We start from the raw sequence: 11,176 nt of genomic DNA, 5'->3' as shown, positions 1-11,176 counted from the left end.
GTAATCGCCTTTCTTGTCCGTTTTTCAGATGGGACAGGCCTGGTGGTGAGTGGGGGGCTGACCAGCAGCTGGAGCTCATGCCAGGTCTGACTGCTGGGCAGATTGGCTCTGGGGACGGACGCCTGTTGTTTCCCTGAAAAAGAACTGAGCCTGGCCTGGGTTTCATGGGTGTCTTCAGAGGCTAGCTGGCTAAGTCAAGGCTGTTTCAGGTACCAAGGAAAGGGTGCCCAGTGTTGCCCCCGAACCTCTACTCACACTATCCCTCAGAGAGCCCTGTGGGACACAGAGCTGTACAGTGAGGGCTTTCTGCTCTCCACAGCCAAGGGCTTGGACTCCAGGGCCTGAGCCCTCCAGGCGCTACAGCCAATTTGGGGAAACGGGCCTGGTACCCAGGGGAAGGGCCCCAGCCCCCAGCTGAGCCAGAGAGCAGGGCTTCTTTCTAGAATCCACTTTATTATGGCATCTGGCAGGGCTGGTGGACGCAGCTCAGATCAGATCCTCTCCAGGTGGATACTGAGGGAGAAAGAGGCTGAAGCCCTGCCGGGCGGCCCTCACTCAGGCCATGCTGCTACTCAGCTGCATGGCAAAGTCCTGCACGTGCTCCTTCAGAGTCTGGCGGGCATCGGCCTGTGCCCGCTTTTCCCGTGCCCGCTCCTGCTGCAGCTTGGTCAGCCGCAGCCGCAGCCGCTGCTCCCGCCGCTTGCAGGCCTGCAGCTGGCGCTGGGCCTTGTCCAGGGCATCGAGTGCAGCCTCAGCCCGCCGCTTCCAGAGCAGGGCACTGCCCACCTGGTAGCTGTGCTCATTCTGGATGTAGGCTCCGGCGGGCGGCGGGAGGCGCAGCATGTAGGCCGAGGGTGAGACGGGCCTCGGCTCCAGCGAGGACGGCTGTCGCTCTGGCTCCCGCTCAGGTGAAGGCTGGGTGCTGCAGCCTGCTTCATCTGCCTGGGCACCCAGGGGCCCCAGGAGGTCTGAGAAGGGGCTGCTGAGGCCAGGCTCCAGCCTCCCGGTGGGGGAGGCAGGCAAGGCGGCAGGTGCTGAGGCCTCTTCCACAGGAAAGCAGGTGATGTCAGCAGGTGGAGGTGGGCAAAATGGAGTTGTGGGCCCTCGGCCCTCAGAGCAGCTGGGGGAAGAGAGAGAGACTGACAGGCCAGGCTCAGGGCTCGCTGACCCCACTTCACCAGCTCATCTAACCCCCATCCCTGAACCCACTCCACGGGCTCAGAACCCTGTCCAGCAAGGCTGCTGTCAGGCACCCTAAAGCCCAGTCTCTCAGACCTGGGGTGCAGTGGGGCACCTCCCCCTCCGTTGCAGCACGTACCGCTTCCTGCATCGCCGGAGCCGGCTGACGTCAGGGGTGCCAGGGGGGTAACTGTGCCCCTTGGTCTTGGTTGTTCGACGCAACTTGGAAAAAGACTCAAATATCGTCGGAACTGCTCCCTCCTTCAGCCTGTGATACCCACTGCGGGGGAAAGCAGTCTGGATGAGGTGGAACAAAGCCCTGCGGCCCCAGCCGACCCGCAGGGCGTGTAGCCAGCAGGCCCTCCAGCACGCCAGCAGGCTGTCGCGTTAGCTCTGTGGGAGGTGGGAGGCACCCTGCCAACAATGAGTCTGGGGAATGCCAAGTTAAGGCCCCCACCAACCTCTTCCCTGCAAGACTCCTCAAGAGTTAAAGAGTGTGGAAAGGCTCCACCAGAACGGGGTGGCGCAGCCAAAAGAACTGATTCCGTTTGTGCACTTGTAGGGAGGGCTGGGATTGCAGGGAGCACGCTCTGGCACAGTGATCCCTAGGGGGTGGGTCTCACTGCCCAGGTCTGTCGAGAGAGGAAGCTGAGGTTCCCAGCTGGAGAAACCAGGGCTGCTGCTCCGGGGACCTCCCCACTGGCCGGCCGCCACCCCACTGCCCACGCCCTACCCACTGCCAGCTGCCAGGAGGCTCACCTGATTCCCACCAGTTCAAAGCAGTTCTCCTCGAAGTGCTTGGAGCAGAAGTAGATGTACTCGGACGCCGGGTCCCACAGGCCCTGGCCACTGGGGTCCAGCCGCTGGCAGTTGGCCAGCCACAAGCCCCGCCTTGGATTGTCCTTTTTGGGGAGCCTGCGGGGCCACAAGCCCGTGAGCCCGACGGGAAAGGCCGGCCCCGCTCATGCCGCCCCCAGACCTCGCGCTGACACTGCCTGCGCACAGACAAGGAAGCTGAGGCCTCCAGAGGAAAAGAGACTCGCTGAACATCATCACGTAGGTGAGACTCGAAGCAGCTGGCCCGAGCAGGCTGACCACCCCTCTTCCCCCACCCAGCCTCCCACTCAAGCCCCGCCCCGACCACGGAGGCGCGTGCGCAGTGGCTCCGCGAGGCGGCAGGACGGACGCATGCGTAGGGGGACCCTCCGCGCGCCGGCGCGCACGCGCGCTGACCTGTGGAAAGAGATGCCGCGGTTGCGCGTCTCGCGCGTGTCTCGTGTGCAGCAGCCGGCGGCGGAGCAGTGACGCGGCATCTGGGGAAGAGGCGGGAGCTCGGTCGCGGGCGGCCGTCAGGGCCCGGAGGGGCTTCGCGCCCCAGGCTGCCACCCCGCTGCAAGCGGCCCCGGCGTGGCGGGTCTTCCCCGGCCCGATCTCGCCCGAACCCCGTCCCAGCCTGTTCTCCCGACTCCCGCTTGCGGCACTCACGGTCTCGCCATTGCTGCGCCGCCGAAGTATCGCGAGGTTTGGCTCGCGGCGGAAGTCAGTACCATAGAAACGCGGAAGCGCGCGGCGTTCGCCGAGGGGCGGGTCCTGGAAACTGCAGAGCGAGCCCGGGGAGTGGCCGCGGGGGTCTCTCACGCCGCCCGGGTCGGGAAACGCCTACGACGGGAACGAGCCCGGCGGAGCCGGCGCGCACGCTTCCTGCGGGAGAGGTGCCTCTTCTGGGCCGGGCGGGAGGTTCCGGGGCAGCTCCTCCGGGGTGGGGGCGCGGGAGTGGGTTCGTGCGGGGCGGGGCAAACGCGGCGGGCCCGCGACTCCGACGACCAGAACCGGCCCACTTCCGGCCCCCGAGGAGCGCCTTGGCCGGCGCGAAGGACTACAGGTGTTTAGGCGGAGAGCGCTTCCCGGTTCCCCGCCCCTCACTCTCAAGTCTTTTTCGGGGGGGTAACGCGGAAGCTGACTGCTCTGTGTAGCAAGACAGACGTGCGGATCTGCTGCATCTTTTCTGTCCGGGAGGAACATAGTTTCCTTAGAAATTCACTTGGAAAAGGAAGGTATCTGGCGTGGGAATTTGGTCGAAGTGCAGCACAGGGCAGACTATGCTCAGTACAGAAACTTTAATAGGTAAACACATCTGTAAAGTGACAGTCGGGGGACAGGGGGCCTATAGCCGCGCCCTCGCATTCAGTACTCTTCCCCTTCCTCGGCCTCTGCTTCCACCGAGTCCACGCCCACCTCTTCGTAATCTTTCTCCAGCGCTGCCAGGTCCTCCCGGGCCTCCGAGAACTCGCCCTCCTCCATGCCCTCCCCCACGTACCAGTGCACGAAGGCGCGCTTGGCGTACATGAGGTCGAACTTGTGGTCCAGGCGGGCCCAGGCCTCGGCGATGGCCGTGGTGTTGCTCAGCATGCACACGGCCCGCTGCACCTTGGCTAGGTCTCCCCCCGGGACCACCGTGGGGGGCTGGTAGTTGATGCCCACCTGCCAGAGAAGGGGAACATGGTGAAGTTTATTTATTTTTTAATTTATTTATTTTTCATGGTGAAGTTTATACTGTGGCCTCAGAAATTGTAGGTTGTTTTTAAAAATGGGGGCCGTGTTTAAAAACAGGCCGTAAATTATGCCCTGTAGGAATTGATACTTTGTTTTGTACCAGTATATGCTAACATTTAATATCCTTTGACTTCATATTTTCACTTTGTGAAGCGCTATCTGAAATGGCAAAACTGGAAACAAATGTCCTTTGTGGAAACTAGTTAAATTATCATACACTCCCTACAGTAGAACACTGTATGATCATAAAAAAGAATGAGAAATCTGTCCTGGCATGTAAATATGTCCAAGGTATACTGTATACTTGGTAAAAAGAAAAGCAACTTGAATTCCATTTATGCTTTAAAATACCTGTAGAGTAATAAACACCAGCTAGAGTCTTTTGACAGCTCAGGGAACATCATGCTGGAGGAGGACAAACAACGGGGAGAGGGCTGACGTTGTGACCCCTCCCTGCCCTAGTGAGCAGCTAGCAGTCAGCAGCAGCTGGACACAGCCAGTCTCCAGAAGAGCTGGGATGAGCAGGGGGAAGGGCACAGGGGGTTCTGACTTGATAGAGGGGTGGGACTTGACACAGCGCTAAGGTCAGGCCAGCCAGCCCCTCCCAAGTGGGAGTGCTGCTAGCTTCCGTTTCTGTTTGGCCATCTGTGTGCAATGAGTGGTCTGTCACCTACCTTTAAAGAATGTTCTTTGCCCATGTCGCTGGCCCCTTTCTGTCAACGTCACCCGTATAACAAGAGGTGTAACGTGAATATGCATAGACTATCTCTTGAGAGACAAACAAAGCTCTGGAAGGGGAAGAGGACTTCAGCTTTTCAGCCTTCTGCGTCATTTTAATATTTTGCCACATACACACTTTTATAATGAAAAAACTAAACATAAACATGGGAAAGACTCCTTGACAATAGTGCACCCCTGAGCAAATGGTTATTAAAGAACATATGGTGAAATCACACTCAGACTGACAAAAAGGAACTTAGAGCAATGAGAATTCAACGTGCTCCATCTGAGGGAGAACTATCTTCTGTGGGGACAGAAGCTGTGACTTCCTGTACCTCCTCACGAGACCGGCCTCCCCACTGGCTCACAGAGACTCAGCCAGGAGGGAAAGCCCAGGCACAGGGCACAGCACCCCCCAAAGTGCCACCTAGCTGCGGCTGCCTTGGATGTCCTTGCCTTCCGAAGGTCATGGTGAGATGACTGAAAGGAGAAGTCAAGAATGGAAGGTTTCAACCCCCACCTATAACCTCTGAGGTCTGCAAACCTCTTACGGAAGGTGTAATGAATATTTCCAGATCAGTGAAACCTGTTATAGACTTTAGTCTTTTCTGTGAGTCACTTTGCATCTGTCGGTCTTACACCCTCAGAGATGGTCTGTGTCAGGGTGTCTTGAAGTGGGGCTGACAGAGGCCAGGTGGGTGCAACAACTTGTCTGTAGTCAGAGACAAGCTCTGGCCTTTGCAAATGGGAATAGGATGACACACATATTGCTGCTACTTCTCTTCATTTTCAATCTGCAATGACCCTGGAACGTGCAACTCCCCAAACACCTCAGGAACTCATCAGGGCTCACGAGTGCAGGATCTAGCACTTTTTCTAATGTGGAAGATCAATTGTGAACAAGGACTTTTAATGAAGAAGAGGGGGCAGAGTTAACGATCCCAGGCATGGCGAGGCACTTAGCCTGGTGATCACAGTAGGTCTAACATGTTACTTGGCTTCCAGATACATGTTGCTTTTCTCTGGGTAGACGTTGCATCGTGACACTAAACACGGTTGAAGGAGCCACCTAATTATCAGTGTGATTTTGTGTGCGAGGCAGTGTTCCAAGTCTGGTTTGTAGTAACAGCAGTGAACCACCCTTGGCCCCACAGAAAACACTGCATAATGAATTTAAAATTCTGTCTACAGAAACATAAATGTTGCCTAAAATGCAGTGAAAACTGGTGACTGAAGTAATGTGAAATCTAAAAATCATGATTTCTAACACAAAATGATACCATAGACCCTGACAAGCTTCTTGAGCAAGAGTGGGAAAATGTGGAAGACAGACGTGCTGCAGTCAGACGTCCCTGAAAGCTCCCTCCATCACTCGCTGCCCCTGAGGCTGTTAGATACTAAAAGCTGTCTCAGCCTCAGTCTCTAAACTGTAAGATATTAGTAGTATTAGCCCATGAGTGTTACAGGTTGGTTATAAGAAATAAGGGTACATAAAGTCCTTGCTAAAGATCAAGGCACCTAGCAAATTAATTACTAAACTTGTTCTCCCTGCAGTGCAGCTGCCCTAGAACAGGATACCCTCCACGAAGGGGCAGCACCCCGTCCCAGGATCTGCCGCGGGCGGAAAGGTGAACACGCGTTACCGCCCAGCCTACCTTGAACCCAGTCGGGCACCAGTCCACAAACTGGATGGTGCGCTTGGTCTTGATGGTGGCGATGGCCGCATTGACGTCTTTGGGGACCACGTCCCCCCTGTACAGCATGCAGCAGGCCATGTACTTGCCGTGGCGAGGGTCACACTTGACCATCTGGTTGGCCGGCTCGAAGCAGGCGTTGGTGATCTCGGCCACGGACAGCTGCTCATGGTAGGCCTTCTCGGCCGAGATGACCGGGGCGTATGTGGCCAGGGGGAAGTGGATGCGGGGGTAGGGCACCAGGTTGGTCTGGAACTCCGTCAGGTCCACGTTGAGGGCGCCGTCAAAGCGCAGGGAGGCCGTGATGGAGGACACGATCTGCCCGATCAGACGGTTAAGGTTGGTGTACGTGGGCCGCTCGATGTCCAGGTTGCGCCGGCAGATGTCATAGATGGCCTCGTTGTCCACCATGAAGGCACAGTCCGAGTGCTCCAGGGTCGTGTGCGTGGTCAGGATGGAGTTGTAGGGCTCCACCACGGCCGTGGACACCTGGGGGGCCGGGTAGATGGCGAACTCCAGCTTGGACTTCTTGCCGTAGTCCACAGAGAGCCGCTCCATGAGCAGAGACGCAAAGCCCGAGCCGGTGCCGCCCCCGAAGCTGTGGAAGATGAGGAAGCCCTGCAGGCCCGTGCACAGGTCCGCCTGCGGGACAGCAGAGGCCGTGAGGCCACGCCCGCACGAGCCGTGCCACCGCCCCCACGGGCCCCCACGGGCCCCGGTCACGGCACACTCTTCCTCTGCAGGTTCACTATACGGGTTCAACCCATCCACAGGGAACACGCGTCACACTTAGCAGTTACAGACGTGGACGCACTGCGGCCACACCGGAAAGGAAGACCCTGCACTCATGGTTCTGCTGGGTTTTGCCAAAGTGATGTCCCGGGGAGATCCCGGGCCTCCCCTCCTGTCCAGGAGGCCTTCCCAGGGCCCTTCTCACCAGTTTGCGGATCCGGTCCAGGACCAGATCGACGATCTCCTTGCCGATGGTGTAATGGCCTCTGGCGTAGTTATTGGCCGCGTCCTCCTTCCCGGTGATCAGTTGCTCCGGGTGGAAGAGCTGCCTGTAGGTCCCCGTGCGCACTTCATCTGCAGAGAGGACAGTGTGCCCGAGACTCTAAGGACGGTCGCTGACTCACCGGGATGGCCAGGTCCGGGGAAACCTTCAATTCTACAGGCACGTGCTGCGCCTTGCAGGCCAGCAGCGTCAGCGTCTCACAGAAAAAGTCTCCGTGTGATACACATGCCTTATCTGCCGTTTATGGCTCCGGGAAGGTCCAGTCAACCCGGGGAACAAATGCCAGTGTGGCCAGTTCCCAAAGGCGGGGGAGTGCTCACACCGCACAGGCGGTTCTGCGCGTGCATGTTTCGTTCACACCCACAGCTATACCCGGGGTGTTGCTGAAATGGCCCTGACATACTAGACATCAGCGTGACTTTTGCTGGGCGCCCTCTGTGGCCTGGGTCTCCCGGGCTCTAGGGTGACATTCTGTTGTCTCCTGGGTGGCCGCCACTGAAAGGTGCTCTTTCCTGGCAGCTCCCCTTGGAAACTACCTCGGGCTTCTGATCTGGAGGAACCCAGCAAAGGTTCTGTGCTTCCCCTTCTAAGTCTCAGGGTACCTACCGACCACGGTGGGCTCCAGGTCCACGAACACGGCTCTGGGCACATGCTTGCCAGCCCCGGTCTCACTGAAGAACGTGTTGAATGAGTCATCCCCACCGCCGATGGTTTTGTCGCTTGGCATCTGGCCGTCGGGCTGAATTCCATGTTCAAGGCAGTACAGCTCCCAGCAGGCATTGCCGATCTGGACCCCCGCCTGCCCCACGTGGATAGAGATGCACTCGCGCTGGGAACCAGAACATACATGTGAGGCCCCCCAGCTTCAAGGCAGTTGTCACTATGTGGCACGCAAATGAGACCCAACGTCTTAAATTAATATCTCTAAAATCTTTTGGTTTCTTAAGGTCTTATCAGACATTATTGTCCCATGAGCTTCCAATGATCATTTTATGTCTGAGCATGGATGGAGACACACTTGAACTGTGAATAGGAATACAGCCATCATAAACATCTTCCCAGCGAGACTTCCCTGGTGGCGCAGCAGTTAAGACTCCACACTCCCAATGCAGGGGGCCCGGGTTTGATCCCTGGCCAGGGAACTAGAACCCACATGCATGCCACAACTAAGAGTTCGCATACCACACCTAAGGAGCCCGCCTGCCACAACTAAGGAGCCGGCGAGCCGCCACTAAGGAGCCTGCCTGCCACAACTAAGACCTAGCACAACCAAATAAATAAATAAATAAATAAAACATCTTCCCAGCAATCAATAAAAAACGTTAAAAATTTATACAAAATAAGCAGTCAAGCCATTTTATTTCCACCTAAGGCTGTATTTACCAACCTGATATAAGCAATGGCTTAGAAAAAAAACATGAAGTAACACTTTTCCGTCATTAGACAACAGGTAGCAGAAGACAGTAAGTGATTCCTAAGAGCACGGAAACAAGGCAAGCCCTACAGATGCCCCAGAAGGCTGCTGGGGAGTGTCCAGGCTGCAGCCGAGAGAGGAGAAACCCAGGGATCTCCCTGAGTTGAGCAGAGAGAATCCTGTGTTGAGAGAGATCGAGGCAGCTAGAAAGCCTGGTGCTGGCTTTCTATCTGGAGGAGAGACAGCTGCATGGAGAGAGCTCAGGGAGATCAGCAGGGGGGGCCCCGAGTCCTCACTGTGGGCTGCTCAGCACAGGTGGGGAGGGACCCCTGAGCTCACACCTGCCATGGCAGAAAGACATCCTAACTCACAGAGCACTGGGTAGAGTCCTCAGTAGTGGGGCCAAGTGAGGCCAACCCTAAAGGCTGGTCTGAACCCACTTAAGAAAGCTGAAAAGCAAGCCTCAAAAGGATCAAATTGTTCCCAGGTATACAAATAGCATCCCCCAAAAAGCCTAGAAACAGTTGAAAGAACACCCAATAATGTAAAATTCATGTCTGGTATCCAATCTAAACTTACCATATACACCAGAAAATTAAAAAATAAAACCTAGAAAAGTCAGAAACTATTACCATATGAAGAGAAAAAGCAATCAATAAAAACAGACCCAGAAATGACAGATGATAGAATTAGTAAACAAGGACATTAAAATAACTATTATATATCTACATGCTCAGGAAAGTACAGGAAGAAATGAGCATGATAAGGAGAGACATGTTTGATATAAAAAAGACCTAACTCAAATTGCTAATGTCTTTTTTTATCAATGTCTGAAATGAAAAACACGCTGGATGAGATTAACAACAGATTATAAATAGTCTGTAGTAACTATAAATGAAAAGTGTACTTTAAAAATTGTATAAAAGGGCTTTCCTGGTGGCACAGTGGTTAAGAATCCGCCCACCAATGCAGGGGACACGGGTTTGAGCCCTGGTCTGGGAAGATCCCACATGCCACGGAGCAACTAAGCCCGCGTGCCACAACCACTGAGCCTGCGCTCTAGAGCCCGTGAGCCACAACTACCGAGCCCATGTGCCTAGAGCCCATGCTCCGCAACGAGAAGCCACGACAATGAGAAGCCCACGCACCGCAACGAAGAGTAGCCCCAGCTCACCCCAACGAGAGAAAGCCCGTGCACAGCAACGAAGACCCAACACAGCCATAAATAAATCAATAAATAAATTTATTTTTAAAAAATTGTATAAAAAATAAAAAACAAAAAACCCCCAGCAGATTATATACTAAGAAGATTTGAGAATGATGAAAAAGTTCTGGAAATAGTGCTGATGGTTATACAACATGTAAATGTACTTAATGCTACTGAATTATACACTTAAAAATGGTTAAAATGGTAACTTTTGTCATGTGTAGTTTACCACACACAAAAAAGGAGATACTCAGCAATAAGAATGAACTGTGTTGCAACAACATGGATGAATCTCAAAATAATTATAGTGAGTGAAAGAATCCAAACAACAACAAATTAACTCAATGATCCCATTCATATAAAATCCTAGAAAATACAGAAATGTGGATTAGTGGGGGAGGGAAAGGGGGTGAGGCAGAAGGGAGGATTTACAAAGGGGTACCAGGTAACTTTGGGAGGTGATGGATATGTTCATTATCTTGATTGAGGTGATGATTTCATGGATAATCAAGATGTTAATAAATATTAAACCTTGTCAAATTATACACTTTCAGTGAATACTTTATGTCAAGTATACCTCAAAAAAGAACTAAAATAAAAGGCAAAATGAAGACTTTTTCAGGCATTCAAAAGCTGAGAGAATTAATCATTAGCTGAGAGTAGTAGTCACCACTACAAAAAAAAATGTTAAAGGAATCTCTCCAGGAAGAAGGAAAATCATACTAGATGGAAAATTGCAACTGCAAAATTGGACTGAAGAATGACAAAACTGCTAAATATGTGGGCAAATATAAAAGACTTCATACCATATTTTAAAAATATAATTGAGCCCAGCACTTACTTCTGGATGACCACTTCTGCAAATTGGTGCACACAGACTTTTTACCTGATCTGATGACCAAATTAATGGAAAATGATGCATGATCTAGAGAATGATCTAGGGAATTTTTACATTGCAAATAAACAAGGATATTCTTACCGGAAAAACGAAAGTCTCCTGAGACTCTTGGTGACTGACACTATATTTTATCTGCACACTGAAACAACATACTAATCAAAGAGAAGAAGAAAAATTACTAGAGATTTGATCTCCTTTATAGCTTCTAATAATAAAAAACACTGTATGGGGCTTCCCTGGTGGCGCAGTGGTTGAGAATCTGCCTGCTAATGCAGGGGACACGGGTTCGAGCCCTGGTCTGGGAGGATCCCACATGCCGCGGAGCAACTAGGCCCGTGAGCCACAACTACTGAGCCTGCGCATCTGGAGCCTGTGCTCCACAACAAGAGAGGCCACGATAGTGAGAGGCCCACGCACCACGATGAAGAGTGGCCCCCGCTTGCCGCAACTAGACACAGCCCTAGCACAGAAACGAAGACCCAACACAGCAATCAAT

The 11,176-nt window shown here is 53.6% G+C and overlaps 2 protein-coding genes and 1 pseudogene across 3 annotated transcripts in view; 1 reads left to right on the top strand and 2 right to left on the bottom strand.

The window, feature by feature from the left end:
- Positions 1 to 433: 433 nt before the first annotated feature.
- THAP7 (THAP domain containing 7) lies at positions 434 to 2,716 on the bottom strand. Its single transcript, XM_061170530.1, has 5 exons — positions 2,665 to 2,716; positions 2,413 to 2,492; positions 1,939 to 2,094; positions 1,319 to 1,459; positions 434 to 1,120 (listed from the first exon to the last, which is right to left on the bottom strand). Exons 2-5 carry the CDS (start codon positions 2,490 to 2,492, stop codon positions 556 to 558), a joined length of 942 nt encoding a protein of 313 aa, XP_061026513.1. The 5' UTR covers positions 2,665 to 2,716; the 3' UTR covers positions 434 to 555.
- SLC7A4 (solute carrier family 7 member 4) overlaps positions 2,123 to 11,176 on the top strand; it is a 27,896-nt gene continuing 18,842 nt past the window's right edge. The window contains exon 1 of one of the 2 annotated variants that reach the window (XM_061170527.1): positions 2,123 to 2,239. The gene's annotated coding sequence lies outside the window, so the exon portion shown is untranslated. Of the gene's footprint in view, positions 2,240 to 2,727; positions 2,892 to 11,176 lie in introns of those variants that run through there. The other variant, XM_061170528.1, reaches the window with a different exon arrangement.
- LOC133075147 (tubulin alpha-3 chain-like) overlaps positions 3,364 to 11,176 on the bottom strand; it is a 23,615-nt pseudogene continuing 15,802 nt past the window's right edge.

Source organism: Eubalaena glacialis, chromosome 15, assembly GCF_028564815.1.
Source record: "Eubalaena glacialis isolate mEubGla1 chromosome 15, mEubGla1.1.hap2.+ XY, whole genome shotgun sequence".
NCBI lineage: Eukaryota > Metazoa > Chordata > Mammalia > Artiodactyla > Balaenidae > Eubalaena > Eubalaena glacialis.
Note: the sequence above shows the minus strand (reverse complement) of the source record. Positions and strands in the feature narration are given on the sequence as shown.

Excerpts from the sequence above, each read along its gene's own strand:
- THAP7 (XM_061170530.1), bottom strand. The coding sequence starts at position 2,492 with ATGCCGCGTCACTGCTCCGCCGCCGGCTGCTGCACACGAGACACGCGC. Across the intron at positions 2,095-2,412 it reads CGCGGCATCTCTTTCCACAG|GCTCCCCAAAAAGGACAATC; the intron begins GTCAGCGCGCGT and ends GTGGCCCCGCAG. Across the intron at positions 1,121-1,318 it reads CTCCGGCGATGCAGGAAGCG|CTGCTCTGAGGGCCGAGGGC; the intron begins GTACGTGCTGCA and ends CTCTTCCCCCAG.